General features: G+C 50.9%; 2 protein-coding genes across 2 annotated transcripts; both read left to right on the top strand.

The window, feature by feature from the left end:
* Positions 1-1,618: 1,618 nt before the first annotated feature.
* On the top strand, positions 1,619-4,854 carry MRPL41 (mitochondrial ribosomal protein L41). Its single transcript, XM_078877161.1, has 3 exons — positions 1,619-1,751; positions 2,341-2,499; positions 4,361-4,854. Exon 3 carries the CDS (start codon positions 4,383-4,385, stop codon positions 4,788-4,790), a length of 408 nt encoding a protein of 135 aa, XP_078733287.1. The 5' UTR covers positions 1,619-1,751; positions 2,341-2,499; positions 4,361-4,382; the 3' UTR covers positions 4,791-4,854.
* A 5,184-nt stretch (positions 4,855-10,038) lies between these two features.
* LOC144947849 (katanin p60 ATPase-containing subunit A-like 1) lies at positions 10,039-18,988 on the top strand. Its single transcript, XM_078877199.1, has 11 exons — positions 10,039-10,335; positions 10,675-10,868; positions 12,264-12,415; positions 13,059-13,266; positions 13,665-13,789; positions 14,309-14,414; positions 14,914-15,072; positions 15,254-15,380; positions 15,977-16,111; positions 16,631-16,757; positions 17,367-18,988. The coding sequence occupies exons 2-11, from the start codon at positions 10,707-10,709 to the stop codon at positions 17,563-17,565; spliced, it is 1,500 nt and encodes a 499-aa protein (XP_078733325.1). The 5' UTR covers positions 10,039-10,335; positions 10,675-10,706; the 3' UTR covers positions 17,566-18,988.

The following is an 18,988-nucleotide window of genomic DNA, read 5'->3' as shown; positions in this document are numbered from 1 at the left end:
AGGTTATTGCAAAAAAGTGTGTAAACTCTACAGTTTGCAAGTCTTCCGATATGTAATGGCAGGATGTTTGCCAGAACAGGGTGCCCAGGGTAGTGATTGGTGCCTGGTTGAGAGTTATGGTGCGCATCGCGTTATTCAACTGTGCATCTAGGAGTTTTGTGTGCGAGCTCCTGGACCAGGCTGAGGCACAGTTACTCTGCCACTGAGTAGATCAGTGAGAGGGTGGCAGTTCTCAGAACATCACCGGAGGCTCCCCAGGTCGTTTTTGGCAGGCTAATACACGTGGACAGCTGCCACTGCGGGTGCCAGAGGCTCGACCACACAGCAGCCATCGTTTTTTGTATGGCTGATGTCAACGCAGAGCAATAACTACAATTTGACATTCAGGTGGTCAAACCAGATAACTACGTCAGGAGCAGCGGAGTGTATTGTCGCTGTGATGTATTTGTGGATTGGACATTTCGTCGTTATGTTGTAAAATCTGTTCTGGATGACCACAGTCGGATACTGGAGAGTTTTAATTTCCATTTGTGTATCAGGTATCCGCATCTGCCATGGTTTGTGCATATGCAGTTTAGGGTAGACCGTGATCTTTGTGGAATATAAAACCCAGGGATCTTCTGCGTTGGGTCTTTCACGAGGTGTTTGTGAGTTATTTTGAACTCCATTCAGCTCTCCAAGCTTCATTGGAGTTGAACTCGCATTGTTGAAGTTGAAGTGCATGGGTCCATAAGGGCTTGCGGCTTGACTTCAAGCGATAAGGAGGGACGTTATTGAGGTTCTGATGAATGGGAAAGCGACTGCTTTCCTCGATTCGCAGTGCTTCACAGAGGGTTGCAGCGTTTCGGCGGATGGATGGGGGAGAGATTTGTGACAGCACAGGCAGCCAGGGTGTTGGGGTCGATTGGAGGGTTCCAGTGATACACCGCATTGCTTTGTTCAGTTCGACATCAACAAGTCGAGTGTGACTACTTCTGATTTATACTGGTGCACAGTACTCGGCTACAGAGCACACAAGGGCCTCGTTAATGTCCGTTGCACTGTTGCTGATGCTCCCCAGCTTGTGCTTGCCAGTTTATAGACAGCAGCAATCATCGCCCCATACAGACTAATGCCAACTCGCAGAGGCCTGGTGCCGAGTCACCTTGTGATACATCGGGACAGCTGCCACTGGGGATGCCATAGGCTAGACCACATCGCCCCCTACTGGCAGATGAGGGCACAGGGACCGGTCGACTAAGGGTGCCCTTTCAGCGTGAAGCGCCCAGCCGTTCTGTCATTCACATGTCGGCCCTTGTGTCTCCACCGTGGTTGCCATCATAGTCGGGGGGCTGGCGTCTGTATGTGGGTGGTAGGGGATGATTTGCACGGAGGGATGGGGGGGGGCTGATATAGCAGCAGCTGATTCTCGGGTCTCGCGGTGGCAACTCATGTTCTACTGGACATCTGTGGGAAAAAAGAGCTTCATAGCTCATCGGATTCTTCCAGTATTTCTAATTCTGAACTCGATCTTGCCCGCATCGATTCCCGCGCGGGATTCACCGAGCCGTGCGCATGCGCAGTCCCGGCAAGCACCAGGCCGGACCCCCGGCACGTGAATGGGGGCCAAGCGCCCCGTGCCGGCACTTGAATGGACGCCAAACCTGGTCACTCGCGGCCGCCGCGTTCTCTGCGATGTTTCTGCCCGCTGAATGTTCACTCGGCTCATTTTCAAATTGATTTGCCAGAAGCCGAGAACTCTTGTTGCTGAAGTGAGTGACTCTCCATTTTTTTTCATTCCTGTAACGCGGTTTGCTTTTTAGCGCTGATTTGTGTTTTGCTTTTAACGTGGCGAGGACCCCCCCCCCCGTAGTCTAGCAAGGAGAGTCCTTGCTCGACTACCAAGCGAGCCTGACTGCTGCTGCTGCAGAGACTGAATGTTGAGACCGGTCCAGACTTTTTCTGCTTAACCAACGCTGCTTAAAGTTCAGTCCGCAACCCCTAGAAGTGCCGTGTGACTGATGGGGATGTTTCGATTTAAAGCTTTCGTGACTGCAGGTATTCATCTTCTTGGTTCTTTCGGTAAAGTCACGTCTGTCGGACCTGTTCTTCACCTGAGGACGGCTGCTTGCGTTGTGGCCGAAACGTCGTGAGAATTGTATTTTATTATGTTTTATTTTTATTATTTTATTATTTACCTTCTACGTGACTTTACCGAAAGAACCAAGAAGATGATGGGGATGTGTAAACAAAACGTTCGTTTGTCCATAATATAGGTGTCTGGGTTACATCTCGTAAATATATAAATGCGTCGTTAAACCACATTATCCATGCACATTATTCATGCACATTATGTGAAAGCCTTCGTGGTAAACTGATTGCAAGGCGGACGGAAACGAAGAGGAGGAGGGGGGGGCGCAAGTCGCCGCGTCTTGAGCCGCATCGCGCCGCCACCTCCCTGCGCCGCGTCGCGTGGGGCCCCCGGGGTCATTGAGCACGCGGGGACGGACGGCTCCGGAGGTGAGTCGAGACGCGGTCTCAGCTACTGCGGCATCACACCAGACGACAGCCGCAGCGACATAGCAGCATAACCACAGCGACATGGCAGCATAACCACAGCGACACAGCGACATAGCTACTTCTACACACCAGCTACACCTACACACCAGCTACACAACCACACCTACACACCAGCGACACAGCAGCTACACAGCTGTGCATACAATATGTGCCTCTCTCTGTGTCTCTGTGAAACGTGGACCACCCTGTGCTGGTTAGAACACATTGAAGCTGGCCTACCTACGATCCATCCTGGGTTTAACCAGCAGGCTGAATTCTGTGAGGAGCTCACAAATCCTTGAAAGATCTGGACACGGTCCCATCAGTGAGCTCCTCCGACAGGCAAGGCCGCGTTCGCTGCCCAGCCACCTAATGCCCAGCTGTGCATACAATATGTTTGAACGGATCGAGGGGGCTAAACGGGCACGACACGGGCTGGAAAAGAGATGGACTGATATGGTACAGGAGGTTGTGGAGCTAAGTGGACTTGCTAATGACTGGTACCAGTGTTTCAAGATCGGCCTATGTGGAGGAGGCTCGTGAAGGGCGCTGCTACTGGGCAGTTTGGAGGCAGTCGCCCTCCAGCAGTAACGGAGGGCAGAGGAGCGACGCTCACAACAACGAGCGGAGCGCCTGCGGATAAAACACAGCAAGTTGGCACAGTAGGGGGTACAGCTGCTTGCATCATCTGCCAGTCATCTCAGTCAACCCATGGTACCTGGGTCTGTCCCGCGACCTGTCAGCGAGCCTTCGACACTCAAAGTGCACCTGGCCTGGCACTGGCGCCGTGGTGGCGTCACCGCCACTAAGTGGTGAATGGCGTTTGTTGTCTCCAACCCATTGAGGAGCGGTGGCGCAGTGGTTTGGGCACTGTGATTCGAACCCGCCGAACCAGAATGTTATTCCTGCTCACGGCCAACACAAGTGATGAATATCTGAACCGGTCCTGGACCTCCCCTGGTCGACTCAGCCTGAAATGAGTACATGGTGCGGTGTATAAGGATCAGCATTGGAGGGGCATACAAACATGTGCTGGCCACCCCACCCCCTCGTGTGCTGTACTGTATGTATATATATATGTTTAACTTCTTTCGCACCGTACGTAGCCAAACGTGCTAACCGGAGGTGCTGTGCCGGCCTTCATAGGTGCTCATTAACAGCCCTTGCACCAAACAGCCTGTGAGCTCTGCAAGCGAGGCTGCATTAGCCTGGGTTATGTAGCCCGCATGCCCAAGTAGCTTATGTTTGGCTGCATAAATGGGGCTAAGTTGGCACAGCATGGGCTACATAAGAGATGGACCGGTGCTATACAGAAGGACGTGAAGCTGATTTGGATTGTTGAAGACTCAGTGGTGTCGAGATCGGCCTCTGTGGAGGAGGCTCGTGAAGGACGCAACTGCGCAGTTGGAGGCAGTCGCCCTCCAACAACCAGAAGACGGTGGAGGAACGACGCTCGCAGAGGAACGATGCTCGCAAAAGCACGCGGAGCGCTGCGCTGATAAAACGTAGCAAGTTGGTACAGTAGGGGGCACAGGTGGTGCATCAGCCGGCCATCTCAGTCAACCTATTGTCACCTGGGTCCCATTAACTGCTAATGAGCCTTCGACACTTCACCTGGCCTCAAAGTATACCGAGCCTAACACAAATGTCTTTGCGAAATGGCGGATTTTCCATACATATTTTTCCGTGTGCACGTCTGTGTGTACGTCTGTGCGTACACATTTATGGCTCTCTGCGTGTACGTACAGCCGTGTGTATGTGTGTGTACATCATGCGTGTACCGTACAATCTGCGTCTCCCCCCCCCTCTCGTGCGGTGTCAGTGAGCCAGGATTTCCTCTCGCAATGGGGCTGCTGTCGCGCGTGGCACTCGGCCTGGTGCGTGGCGCCGACCGCACCTCGCCGTTTACGAGCAAGCGCGGCCCACGAGACTTCTACAAGGGCCGCGGGGCACGCATCGCCGGGCGTCACACGCCCTCGGGGAAGTTCGTGCCGGTGCGGGAGATGATCCCGGAGCTGGTGGTGCCGGACTTGACCGGCTTCACGCTGCGACCTTATGTCTCGTACCGGGCGCCCCCCGGCTCGACGGCACCGCCCACCGCGCAGAGCCTCTTCGATGCCGTGGTGGCTCCTGACATGGAGCGCGACATCAAGGCCGGAGCCTTCGACCCGGACGCGCTCGAAAAGTACGGGTTTGAACCGTCGCAGAGCGGGAAACTATTCCAGCTCTACCCCAAGAACTTCCCGCGGTGATCTCCCTCCCTGCCTGCCCTGCCCGCGGCTCTCCTTCGTTCCTGCAAAATGAATAAACAAAACGTTTGCCTCCAGTTTAAATTGTCGGTCTTTTATTTTCCATTAACATTGCTGTGTGGATCAGAGAACTGGATCCTAACCAAGCATTACAGAGAGGTTGCTTTACCTGAGCACCGGTGTCGTGAGACGGAACGCTGGGAATTTGGGAATGTTGTAGCGAGGCAGGAGAAGCGATACAGAGGTCCAGAAGAAACGCGAAACAGGAGGTCAACGTTACAGATGTGATCGAGCAGAAGCAGGTACACTGGGTGTGGGCACGTGCAAGGTGGGGCTAATAAATTTGGGTTGTTTGCTGTCGTATCTCAAGTTTTGCTGAGATTTGCTCATGCCAGAAGGATATTTAGAAGGTATTTGCTCTGCTACATGCTGACCAGGCGTGTGTGTGAACAGTCCAATCGACTGTGGTGATGAACCCTTTTACTCTGCTGGTTGGATAGAAGCCGTGATGGGCGATTTGATAAACGTGCAGCTCCACTTGAGCTGCCTTGCCAGGAGATAGAATTGAACCAAATCGGAGGGTGCTGCCCAGTACACCACCAATGTGACAGCTGCCTTTTCTCAAGGTTTAAAATTAGAAGTTTATTTTGTATAAAGAAGTGCGAACTCAAGAGGGGTGCCGTGGTGGAGATATGTTAACTACCTCTCCTGGTAGACAGGAGGTCGTGGATTCAATCCAAACCGTGATACCTGTTGTATATTTGGAGTTTGCATGTCCCTCGCATGGATTTTTCTCCAGGTCCCCGAGTTTTTCATTCACATTTATAATCTACATCACGCGTTGAAAAATATCTACATAGCTCATTCTGTCTTCTCTGGTAAAAAAAAAACGGATTACATCACTGAATCCAAATATAAATCGGAACAAAAAAAACAGTCGCCCTCCACAACAACAGCGGAGGGCAGAGGAGCAACGCTCACAACAACGAGTTGGAGCACTGGGTGGCTAAAACGCGGCAAGTTGGCACAGTAGAGGGAACAGCTAGTGCATCTGCCAGTCATCTCAGTCTACCCATGGCACCTGGGTCTACCCCCATGACATGTCAGCGAGCCTTCGACGCTTCACGTTGGCCTCGAGGAGTACCTAGCCTGGCACAAGCGTCGCGGTGACGTCCCGCTACTTGGTGGCGACCGCCGGCTTGCTGCTGGTCCCGGGCTGCGTTGTGGCGCTGCTTGCAGGTGGCCGCGGCGGCAGCCAGGAGGCGGTCGGGAGTCACCGGGCTGGGGGCTGTGCCAGGCTGGCTGGGGGCTGTGCCAGGCTGGCTGGGGGCTGTGCCAGGCTGGCTGGGGGTGTGCCAGGCTGGCTGGGGGTGTGCCAGGCTGGCTGGGGGCTGTGCCAGGCTGGCTGGGGGCTGTGCCAGGCTGGCTGGGGGTGTGCCAGGCTGGCTGGGGGCTGTGCCAGGCTGGTTGGGGGCTGTGCCAGGCTGGTTGGGGGCTGTGCCAGGCTTGGCTGGGGGCTGTGCCAGGCTGGTTGGGGGCTGTGCCAGGCTTGGCTGGGGGCTGTGCCAGGCTGGCTGGGGGCTGCCCGTGCGGATCGGACTGCTTGTGCATTTTCTTGGTTCTTTCGGTAAAGTCACGTAGAAGGGAAGTAATAAAATAATAATAAAATAATTCTCACGACGTTTCGGCCACAACGCAAGCAGCCGTCCTCAGGTGAAAACCAGGTCTGTCGAGGCGACAGCGTCTGAATGAAACAGCACCATGCTTGGAGCATATATTTAAGCTGGGTTGGAAGGAGGGAAAGGGTGCCTTGACAAAATAATTTGCATATCAAGAGGAATTTAGCATATTTATGGGAAATGCAGGTATGTGATTAGTACTACTTATGCCCGTGCATTATGCAGGATTAGCAGCATCAAAGGGAGGGGATATGGGAAATACAGGTATGTGATTAGTACTACTTATGCCCGTGCATTATGCAGGATTAGCAGCATCAAAGAGAGGGGATATGGGAAATGCAGGTATGTGATGAGTACTACTTATGCCCGTGCATTATGCAGGATTAGCAGCATCAAAGGGAGGGGATAGGGATAGCATTAATAAAGGGAAGGAGTGTTAATAGTATGTAGCTGCAGTAACTAAAACCACCACGTAAACAACTAAAGTATAAACTACATAGTATCATCAGTATACTAAATATACTCTACAATAAGCTGAGTTACTAATAGTAAGTAACACATTACAATTCTACGTCGTAAAAAATATATGCTTCCATCTAAACTTTATTCTCTTACATCACACGAGTCTACACCGTACTATATACTGCAATAGACAAACCCAACATTAAATTATATACTGTATTGCTATAAACCACCCTATATCTATACATTGTAATATTACACTGTATTATTCTACCCACCCTAATGTATATCACACTGCTGTATATTGACTATACAATTACGATACTATATATTACTTTGTACATTGTATTAAGCATATAAATGTTATACTATTTGTTATTATACACTGTACCATTGACCGTCGTGTGAAAGGTACTAAGAGGAAGCAACTAAATATGTCAATGGGAGAGTAGGGGTAGAAACTTGCAGCAGGGTAAAGAATCCATTCCCTGCGGAGAATACAATGCCAGTGAGTGGCACGCGGTCTGAAAGTCACCGTAAACGTGAACACAATCAGTTAAGATCCGAAATGGTGTATTACGTCCTTCCAATGATTGCTAAGCCAGAATCCATCTTCTCGGTTGAAATTGTCTCTGTGTTTGTATATGTGGATCGCCTCATGAACGAATCTCTCATGGTAGCCAGATGGCTTGCAGAGAACCTCTGTCTTTGAGAAGTCAATGTCATGTGAGCCCACTGAATTGTAACAGTGATCTGCCACGGCTGAGGTGTTTGTCCTACCGTGTTTCAAGTCTGCTTTATGTTCACGGATGCGGTCCGAGACATGTCGTTTGGTTTCTCCAATGTAACTGCTACCACAGAGGCAACTTAGTTTGTAGACGCCAGGGTACTGTATGTCTGGAACCACATCTTTTACAGACGAGACCAGATCACGGATTTTATGTACTGTGTTGAATCGGACCTGGATCTTGTGTTTTATCAGGATTTTGGAGATCTTTTTTGTGACCCCAGCAATGTAGGGTAAGGTGATGGTCTTGAAAGGCTCCTCAACAGGATCCTTCTTGATGGTTGGAGTGATGGCTTTACCATTAGCCTTAAGAGCTTGGCGTACGTGTTTGAGTTCACTGGCAATGTGTTCCTGGTGGGATATGCATTGGGCTCTATGGTATAGAGTCTTGATGAGGGAATTCTTCTGGGATGGATGGTGGTGGGAATCCGGTTTTAGGTAAGCATCCGTATGGGTGGCTTTCCTGTAGACAGAGTGGCTCATTGAACCATCAGGTCTCCTTTTAATTAGGACATCCAAAAAGGGTAGCTTGCCATCTTTTTCGACTTCCATCGTGAATCTGATGGCTGGGTGTATGGAATTGATGTGGTCGAGAAATTGGTCTAGAGCAGGCCGGCCATGTGGCCAGATGACAAAAGTGTCATCTACGTACCTCTTCCATAAGGTCGGGCGTAGTGTGGCAGTCTGGATGGCGTCAGTCTCAAATTTCTCCATGAAAACGTTGGCTACAACCGGAGATAGGGGGGGGGGCCCATTGGGGTGCCCTCAGTTTGCTTGTAGAAAGTTCCATTCCAGGTGAAGTATGTATTGGTTAAGCAGTGTCTCACCAGGGGGGGTACCCCAGTATTCTGTCCTTGATGAACCAAGTCTTCAATGATTGCAATGGTGTCAGGTACAGGAACTTTGGTGAATAAGGCAACCACATCAAAACTGACAAGCAGGTCGTCTGGGGACAGGGAAATCCCCTTGATTGTCGATACCAGGTCAGTAGAGTTTAGTACCGCAGAGGTGTTTTTTCCAGTGAAAGGCCGTAGGATTTCAGACAAAAAACGAGCCAGTTTGTAGGTGGGGGAGTTGATAGTAGAGACAATGGGACGAAGAGGTGTATCTTCTTTATGTATCTTTGGCAAGCCGTATAATCTTGGTGGCCTGGCTGCAGAAGGTTTCAACGAGAACTGTTTGGTCTGATCAATTAATTCAGTTGAATCAAAAATAATTTTGTTGGTTTTAGTGACGAGGCTGTTGGTGGGGTCTCTTTTTATATTTGTATAGCTGCCATCGTTGAGTAGTTCTTGAATTTTGTTGTTGTATTCTATTTTGTCCATGATGACAGTGGCATTACCTTTGTCGGCAGAGAGGATGACAATGTCATCCCTCTTTTTTAATTGAGCTAATTCAAAACGCTCATCTTTGCTGATGTTGCTAGCTGGCATCTTAGCGTTTTTGAGGGTTGCAGAGATTTCAGATCTTGCTATGTCTGCAGCGATGTGACTCAGGCCCTTGAGAGCTACATCTACTCGGGCAATTATATCATTAACTGGTATGTGTCTCGGTGTGACTGCAAAGTTTAGTCCTTTAGCTAAAACGGATTTCAGACCTTCTGAGAGTCCGTGGTGAACGGGATACCCACCCTGCCTGGTAGGATGGGGATGGTTGAGTTTTATATTTGTGTTGTTTTGTACTTTACACTTCTGCCGTGTGTTTGCGTTGATTGTTGTAACGTGCCCCTACTGGACATGTGGGGAAAAGCTTCATAGCGCATCGGATGCCTCCGGTATGAATACATATTCTGAATCTGATTCATTTGTTCTCCAGACCGGTGAATGGGTGCTGTATACAGCACACCGAGCGTTAACTTTGACTTTGACCCGTGTGTGGAGAGTTAAATTTGAATGTGGCAGCTGTCCTGAGAAACGGACTGCGCCTTGTCTTGGTGTGGTCATCAACTCTGTTATTTTTCTACCTTCCCCAAGCTGTTCTCTCTTTTGCACTCCTATCGTGTGTGTTTGTGTTGTTGTTGTGACTCGCTTGACTCCGTACCCCCCCTACTCACGACTCATCGTATTCCCTCCCCGAAGTCTCGGCACGCATTCTCATTCTGAATTGCAAATTTCTAAGATTGAGCGCATGACGTCATGTTAATATGACGTCGCGCGACCGATGTCTCGCTTTTACCCGAGGTGGACGTCATCGCCAGATGTTCCCGTCCACCCAAGAAAACAGCCGCGGCCCGTGACGTCAAAAACGGGCTATTACGTCATTTCGCGCTGACCTGCTTTGCCGAATTCAAGTTGCAGGAAGGAGAGGGCATGAACGTCATGTCCGCGGAGAGGTCACTCGTGACGTAGCGCCGGGGAGAGTGCGGGGAGAGAGACGAGAGGAGAGAGAGAGCGGGGGCAGAGCAGCAGGTAGAGCGAGTGAGACGCGGGGCTGGGTGTGTGCGGCCCAGGGGCTCTGCTCTGCGCGACTGGACGACGGCGGAGAGAGACAAAGACGGAGGCGAGGAGAGGGACACAGTGAGGGAGAGACGGGGAGAGGAGGCCGCGGTGCTGGGTTGCAAGTCGCCTGGGAGACGCTTCCACAACAGCGGGCGACCCTCGCTCGAAGCCACCAGCGCCTGGTGCGCTGACTCTGACTGTACCATGACTGTACCATGAGTCTCTCTGTACCATGAGTTTCTTTCTAATACCATGTCTCTCTATAATACCATGCCTCTCTCTGTACCATGGTAATGTACCACCACTCTCTCTGTAACATGTCTCTCTACTATGACCCTCTCCGTACCATGAGTACCGTAACTCTCTCTGCACCGTGACAATGTTCCATGTCTCTGTACCAAGACTCTCCTTTTAACGTCACTACCAGGTCTCGGGGTCTCTCTGGACTGCGACCGTGTGTGTGTGCCTCGTCTCCATGCATCGTGACTGTGCCCCTCCGTGTGGGTTTGCTCTTGGCCTAGGGGAGAAGTGAGGAGTCGGGTGGCCCCCCGCCATGAACCTGTCCAAGATCGTGGAGAACGTGAAGATGGGCCGCGAGTTTGCGCTCTTGGGCCTGTACGACGCTGCGCTCGTGTACTACCAGGGCGTCCTGCAGGAGATCCAGCACTACATCGGCTCGCTCAAGGAGCCGCTACGGCGACAGCGCTGGCAGGAGGTGACTTCGGCGAAATTAATCCCCCCACCGTCGTTTAAAATTCGTAGGAATCGCGAGCCAGTGACACCGACGGCATTAAAAAACCCGTGTTACCATTGCCGATGACGGACGCACGTACGTGCACGTCATCGGGGTTTTATTCCGATTCCGTTCCAACGACGTAGACGTACGTCACGTCATCGGAAGGGAATCGGAAGAAAAAGGACATTCGAGAGGGCGTATGGCACAGTTTGGCGCCAGCTATCGTAAGAGTGTGGTCGTGTCGCTACAGTTCTCTGCGGTGAGTGTGATGTCTTTAAAACAACGGCCCTATGACTCTCTGAATAAAATTTACATTGAACCGCGGTGCATGGGACATTGACCCTGCCTGGTAGGATAGGGATGGTTTAGTTTTATATTTCTATGTTTTTGGGTGATTTGTTTACCTTTCTTGTACTTTGCACTCCTATCGTGTTTTTGTGTTGTTTGTTGTTGTAACGCTCTTACCCGCCCTCTCTGGACATCTGTGAAAAGGAGCTTTATAACTCATCGGATTCCTCCTGCAATCTAAATAAATATTCTGATTCTGAACTTCTGGTCATCTCGGAACAGGAAGAGGGTTATGCAGGTGGAGCATTTGAACTGCAGTATTTAGGTAGCATGGTAACTGGAGATGGAAGGTGCATCGCAGACATAAACAGAAGAATAGCATTGGCAAAGATACGTTGCAGAATATGGGACCTATATTGAAGAATAAGGAATTGTTAATGACAACGAGAATTATAATGCTGCAGCGTTGCATATGCTGGTCTGTATGGATGTGAAAGCTGGACCATTACAACAGGCCCTGCAGAGCTAACTGTAAGCGACAGAGATTTGGTTCTCAAAGAGGATGTTAAACATTTAACGGACAGACAAAACGAGTGACGTAAATGTAGTTTGGATAGCGTCAGGTTACATAACAAGAAAATGTTTAAGAACAATCATAGAAATGGCATAGTTAGATTTCTTGGACTTGTAATGAGAAAACAGGGTACTGAATATAAACGTGGTTTTAACTGGGAAATTATAGAGTAGCAAGCGCGAACTTCTCGAGTGAATATTGTGGACAGAGCTGCTAAGTGGAAGGAGGCCACGACCACCAGACATTTTCGAGAAAGGACGTGGTGCGTAGAGCGAGGAGCGAGATGCAACATTCGAGCTCGTTGAAAAAACGAGACAGGACGGACGAGAAACAGCGCGAGCGTGCTGTGAACCCATTCGGTCGAATCGCAACACTGAATTCACGAGGATTGACGTAACCGCCGGTGTTGACGGACGCGACGGGTCACCGCTGCGTGCCTCAACGAGAGAGAGCGCCGGTGGTCGGGCTGCTGTTTAGCGAGCGGCTAACGTCGTTTGTCATGCGTGCCGCAGGTGAGGGCAGAAATGGTGCAGGAGTACGAGCAGGTGAAGGATATCGTCAAGACTCTCGCCAGCTTCAAGATCGACAGCTTCCCGCTGCAGGTTTATGAGGAGCCCACCCGAGACCCTGACGTGTGGCCGGCCCCAACACCCGCCGAGAACAGGTGACCGCAGGGGCAAGGTCATTTATAATTTTTTATTATTATTATGGTTATCACGCTTCTTTACCCAGGAAAGCCTGTATATTTGTCGTTTGTATGTTATCCCCGTGGTCGCGTGGGGAGAACATCCAAAGTTCAAATATACAGCAGGCGTCGGGGTCGGGATCGAACCCACGGCCTCCTGCATACCAGGCGAGGTAGTTAACATCTCACCACCGTGGCACCCATACAAAGCACAAGCGCGTCAAACTCTGTCTGCACTTGAAACTGTTAACATGAACAGTAGTTCAAAATGTAGTACATTTGGTATTGGGTTTCACAGACACGGGCTGCAGTAGTTTCACAGTAGGTGGGGGGCGATGTTGCTGTCGTGTGCAACCCCAATTGAGTCATTTGCGATGGCTTTTTTTGATCAAATTTGAACTGTGGCGCCAGCCACACAATGACCTACCCATTTGCAATCACGTCAGGAGATCTCTAAAGTACCCTGAGAGTGAAGCAAGATGGCGCATAGTATTAGTATGGTTAAGAACACAGGGCAGCCTGCAGGTATCGAACCAAGAACCTCTTAACAACCTGCGAATGCACTAAATCTCTGGGCTGCGGTACCTCCTCAAAAATCCCTACTTCGTTTGTCTTTTCACAGGCATTCTCCTGCCATCTTCAGGCCAGTAGATGCAGGGAAAGGCAAGAGGGAAGTGAAGCTGGGTCGGAGGGAGCAGCAGGCAGCCGCCGCCGCCGCCGCTGGCAGGGTGAAGCCCTCCCAGCCGTCGGCTCGGAGCGAGAAGCCACGGATTTCTGTTCCCTCTGCCAAGGACAGGGAGGGGCGGGCACGTGGCCGTGACGCTGACAAGGTGAGGGAACTCGGGCACTCACCGCGTCCTCACGCCTCGGCCTTTTTGTAATGTGATGAAGATTGTGCAACGCGCACGGTTATCATTCACTCTCAAGAGATAGAGAGACGGACTGTTCAACCGCCACACTGCAGGTCACCTCACTTCCCTTTCTGCTTCTTCCCTTAACACCGCTCCACCTTTGAGATCCTTCCCATCGTCTCTTATCCCGAGCTGTCATGACGACAACCTTTCTCAATTCAAGAAGCGCCTTCATAACTCTTTGCTACTGTACCTGTGATACTCGTGCCGTTTGTTGCTAGGGCCTTAAAATTGTGGGGGCCTTTTGCACCTGTGCTCGTAAAATCGTTCGGGAAGCCATTTAACCCTCGCGCGTTTCGCTGGCGGGGAATGTGCAGGGCAAGCGAGGAGTTCAAGAGCCGCTGTCGGAAGAAGGGAAGAAGTTTGACGGAACAGGCTACGACAAGGATCTTGTGGACGCTCTGGAAAGGGACATCGTCTCCCGCAACCCCAACGTCCGCTGGTGAGCATGGTGCCGCGTTACCACTGGCGTCCACTCGCTTCAGTCGCAGATCCCTCATTTGGCTGGGGCCGTGTACCTGGTGGAGGCCACTCCACGCTGTGCCTGGGGACGTATTTGCACCCCCCCGCGTCGTCCCCACAATTGTCTTCCCACCGCTTGTGTTCAATTTTATTGTTTTGTGCTTGATTGCACATTTTTTACGAAGGAGTAATCTTAATTTTAAATCTTCGTTGTAATGGTGCATTTGAATACGTACGGTTGTGTTGTTGTTTTTCTGTAAACAGTAATTGTTGTCGTTCTGTTGTCTTGTTTAAGCCAGGTCTAACCAAGGTCAGTCACTTATTGCAATTCAGAGTCATCCTTGTCGCTTCAATTCTCGCCTCTCGTTAACAAAAGAAACTGGGAACTCGCGTGACTGAGGCCGGTCTCAGTGGGCTGTCGCATCGCATGGTTTTTAAATATGAGAGATTCACTTTCATTGACTCAGTTGTTAATGCCCTGCGGCGGTGTCATTCCCAGGGACGACATTGCAGACCTTGACGTGGCCAAGAAGCTGCTGGAGGAAGCCGTGGTGCTGCCGATGCTCATTCCGGATTTCTTCAAAGGCATCCGCCGACCATGGAAGGTGAGACAGAGGGGTGGTGAACATTGACGCCCCTGGTGCCCAAGTTAGTGGGGAGCGTAGACACGGACACACGCCAGTAACTGTTACGGACTTCCCCAGTGGTGCGTGGTTACTTTGGACGGCAGGGCGGAAGCAGTACAGTGGTGATGCCCGCGCTTCACAGCAAGGAGCCCCTGGGTTGAATTACCGACCCGGGTGCATTTCTGCCTGGAGTTTGTGTGTTCTCTCCCCGTGTTCTGCGTGGGTTTCCTCCCATGGTTCTCTGGTTTTCTCTCACGGCTAAAACAAACTGTACAATTAACCGATATTGGCCGAAACATCCCATTGCTGAAAAATTGCGTGAAAATTACTGATGGGATTACACATGGCAGCAATATCACTCCCTTCTGCAAAAATTTGGCAGGACCTTCGTGACAGACGAGTCTTGACACTCACGCTTTCCTGGGTATAAAAGTGTAATAATATGAATGTTGTGCACTGACGAGTCTCCCATTGGCAGGGTGTGCTCATGGTCGGCCCTCCAGGCACAGGCAAGACCATGTTGGCCAAGGCTGTGGCCACGGAGTGTGGAACAACCTTCTTCAACATCTCCTCGTCCACGCTCACGTCCAAGTACCGCGGCGAATCCGAGAAGCTCGTCCGTCTGCTCTTCGAAATGGTAGGACGGCAGGTTTGCTTCCGGCCGCCCTTCCTGCCAGATTTAGAATCTTGTGCCGCCAAGATCCTCGATCGCCAAGGGGTCTCGCGGCGCAACCACGGCACGACCGCAGCATGACCGCGGCACCAGTGCGCCCCGGTTGACTCACGTTCCGCGCTGTGTATTTTGCTCTTTGCCCCAGGCGAGGTTTTATGCCCCGACCACCATATTCATTGACGAGATCGACTCGATCTGCAGCCGCCGCGGCACCTCGGACGAGCACGAGGCGAGCCGCAGGGTCAAGTCCGAGCTTCTCATCCAGATGGACGGTGAGAGTCTCCCCCATCCCCACTCCCTCCATGCATCGCGCACACTCTCTCCATTTACTTTCATTTAACGGAAACCTTATTCTTGGTTCTTTTGGTAAGTCACATAAAAAAAATATATATATTAATTAAAAATAAAAGCAAAAAACCATGACGTTTCGATCGCAACACAAGCATGACTTTACCGAAAGAACCAAGAATATTAATTCCTGCAGCCACGAAAGTTTTAAGTCAAAACGGAAACCTTGCTGAATTACAGACTGTTGGGGCAAGTGCCGTTTGCGAGCACCTATTAAGGCCGGCGGTGGTTTTTGGTGGTCAGCACCACGGCTGGCCACCTTTTCCGAAATGTCACGCCGCACCAGGTACTCATTTAAGGCTGCTTAGTCGACCTAGAGGAGGCCCAGGACCGGTTTAGATAATTGTCGCCGATGTTGAGCAGGAATCGAATCTCAGGTCGCCGGGTTTGTGGCAGTGGCAGCGTGCTCACCACTGCATCACCGCTGGCGAATTTGTGGGCGCAACAGCACGCATGCTCGCACGCACCCACATAGGTTTCCTAGGCGCCGGTTCATGCTCCGCCAAACGTTGCTGCGCAGGTGTCGGGGGTGCCTTGGAAAACGATGACCCAACCAAGATGGTGATGGTCCTGGCCGCAACCAACTTCCCCTGGGACATCGACGAGGCCTTGAGACGCCGCCTGGAGAAGCGCATCTACATCCCGCTCCCATCGGGTAGCTCACGGCGACACGCGGGCACCAACACGCACTTGTGCGCCAACAATTTAACGTCGAATTTAGTACATGTGGTACTGGCGCTGATTTGTAGTGGAGTTAGCACATTTGGAAAATTTGGGCCGTGACCACCAGCCACGCAACGGCCCACTCACTTGGAATAACGTCACGGAATCGTTAATGTTGACTGTGAAGCAGACACACAGAATTATTTAAGACAAATTATTTGTTATTTACCAGATAAGGCCCACTGAGCTTTGTAGCTCTTTTTCAGGAGCGACCTCGCCAAAAATGACAGCTGAATAAAGTGGCTTATTGTGTGGGAGTATATAGCAGCCAAATACTCTTAATCGCATGATTCTAAATATGGATGGAAAAATCGGACCCGGAGAAAAATCCACACAACCACAGGGAGAGAGACATGCAAACTCCAAATATGCAGTCTTCATGGTCGGAATCAGACGAGGTAGTTAACAAGCGGCTAACACGCCACCGCTTGGCGCTTCCCCGTGATGGCAGACTCGGGTCGCGAGGAGCTGCTCAAGATCAACCTACGTGAAGTGGAGGTGTCAGCCGACGTGGACATGAAGAAGATCGCAGAGCAGCTCAATGGCTACTCGGGCGCCGACATCACCAACGTGTGCCGGTGAGTCCAGATGGTGCCCCGCCATCACCGCCACGGGGCTCCGTAAAGGGACCCGTCGGTTTTATATTTAATGTTATTTTTTTTAATAGTTAAAGCCACACGCACGACTGTTGATTTAATATTAATTTGGATGCCGATAAGTCTATGGCGCCATATTCTTGGTCACGGCTTGGCTCAATTGAGCCAGATTGAAGCCATGCACTTAATTTGAGCCGACTCTTATGGGCCTGGTCCAAGCCGCACTAACTCAGGATTCCCATGAGCTGAGCCCGATTCGAGCCCGTGGCCAAGCCCACTCGCGCGTCGTTGGAAGCAGCTGAGCAGCTCAATCCAGAGCTGAGCCGCGTTCGTGGCCGAGCCAGAGCCGAGCCGCGACTGAGAATACGGCCCCAGGAGATTTGACTGATTTGACTTTCATCATTTTTTAAATTATTTTTATATTATAATTATATGGCCTCCCCAAATCCCTTACCTCTAAACTGCAATCGATTAAAAATGCCACTGCCTCTTCTTGCGAAACAAATGATGATGTCCGCTGTGGGGAATGCTGTGTTTGACGATGGCGTGAGATGGTTAGTGGTATCTGTTTGCTCTTGATGCATCCTGTAGGGACGCGTCAATGATGGCCATGAGACGCAGGATTCAGGGTCTCAGCCCAGAGGAGATTCGCAATCTCTCCAGGGAGGAGCTGCAGATGCCCACCACGATGGAGGACTTTGAGTCTGCCATCCATAAGGTCTCCAAGTCGGTCTCTGCTGCCGACCTGGAGAAGTACATCCAGTGGATGGCAGAGTTCGGTTCCACTTAGCCACGCTGCAAACTCTTCAGTTGGAGAGGAAGTTTACAGGAGACCAAATCAGGGCAAACTGAAACCCTCTTCTCTCCTCCCACAGTCCAACAACTAGTGTAACGAGAAGTGTGTGTGTCTCCGTCTGATGTGAAATCCCGTGGCGAAAGATTTAACCGCACATCTTCACCCGGTGGGCGATAATATTTTAACAACAATAGGTTGAGTTTGAATCCAATCTTTTTGCCGCACTTACGACTAAAGTAGGGTCAAGCATAACTCCGTCTTCTTGTGCATCTGAGCGAATCAAATAGTGTGTTATTTACCTCTTTCAAGTTAAGTGTGGTGGAGAAATCAAACGCCGTATTGCTGCTGTACGGTGGCATAGAGTGGTGGCAGTGCGGTGGTGACCCGGGCGCCTTTTCTCTGTGTGGAGTTTGTACGTTCTCCCCCTGTTCCGCGTGGCTGGTATTGGACCAACATCCCACGTACCTGCAAATTACTCAATTAGGATTAGACAAAGCAACATTGCCCCTGACTGTGAACACTTGGCACGACCCACCTGATATTAGCCTTGAGACTCAGCGAGGCTTCCCCGGAAAAACGAGTGTAGCAGTAGTAATCGTAATGAGTGGAGTGCGGAGCTCCTCTCTGCGTATCGCGTGTTTGCGCTCTCCGTGCTTTATTTAAAATCCAGCTGTTGGCACGAGGGTTTAACCATTGACGTGGCTCAGGGTTCAATGGTAAGTTGTGATGTAATTTTTCCATTCGGAACACCCACCCGCACGCATCCGTGAGGTCGTGTGACGCTGTTGTATCGCTGTGTGCGCCGTCATGCGCACGGTGTGCCGCGCCGTTACGGATCTGTACATTTGAGCCCGGCGAGGTTTGCTTGTGAAATGAACGATGCAATTAAAATAAAGATGCTAATGATGACTAAGAGGGAGATTTTGAGAGCTTCACTGTTTATGATTACATGGCCCATGGGCAGCTCAAGGTTTGTTTGTGGAGGTTCGCCAGTTCGAATCTGGTAGGCCGCCACGTGGTTATTACTGCGGTATGTGTTGACCGTAAAATACTCCACAGTTGACGTTCAACAACCCGAATCGAGTGGGCCATTGTGTGCTGGCGTCCCGCTTAATTATTTGCCAAATTTAGAAAGTTACACCGCTAATGACTCTGTTGGGATTACACGCGACGACACACAGCAGGCGGCTCTGTTAGACACAGCTCGGCATTACGAACGGTCCCCGGTATGGGGATGAGAGTCCAGCCCAACGTGCAAGCACAGACCAATGAAACGAAGTCTCATTGTAGTCCCCTCATGACCTTGGCACACGACTACTGGCTGGGTTGGACCTCTGGAATATTAATCACATTCCTCTGTTTATGGCCACTACAAAAGCCACCACATCTTGTCACACCACCCAATGAGAGGCCATGA

Source organism: Lampetra fluviatilis, chromosome 47 (assembly GCF_964198595.1).
Source record: "Lampetra fluviatilis chromosome 47, kcLamFluv1.1, whole genome shotgun sequence".
NCBI classification, from domain to species: domain Eukaryota; kingdom Metazoa; phylum Chordata; class Hyperoartia; order Petromyzontiformes; family Petromyzontidae; genus Lampetra; species Lampetra fluviatilis.
This window is presented reverse-complemented; position numbering and strand designations above follow the sequence as displayed.

Bases quoted from the DNA above. Each gene is read 5' to 3' on its own strand.
- MRPL41 (XM_078877161.1), top strand. From the start codon at position 4,383: ATGGGGCTGCTGTCGCGCGTGGCACTCGGCCTGGTGCGTGGCGCCGAC.
- LOC144947849 (XM_078877199.1), top strand. From the start codon at position 10,707: ATGAACCTGTCCAAGATCGTGGAGAACGTGAAGATGGGCCGCGAGTTT. The intron at 13,790-14,308 runs GTGAGCATGGTG...TGTCATTCCCAG, and splicing joins CGCAACCCCAACGTCCGCTG to GGACGACATTGCAGACCTTG. The intron at 15,381-15,976 runs GTGAGAGTCTCC...GTTGCTGCGCAG, and splicing joins GCTTCTCATCCAGATGGACG to GTGTCGGGGGTGCCTTGGAA.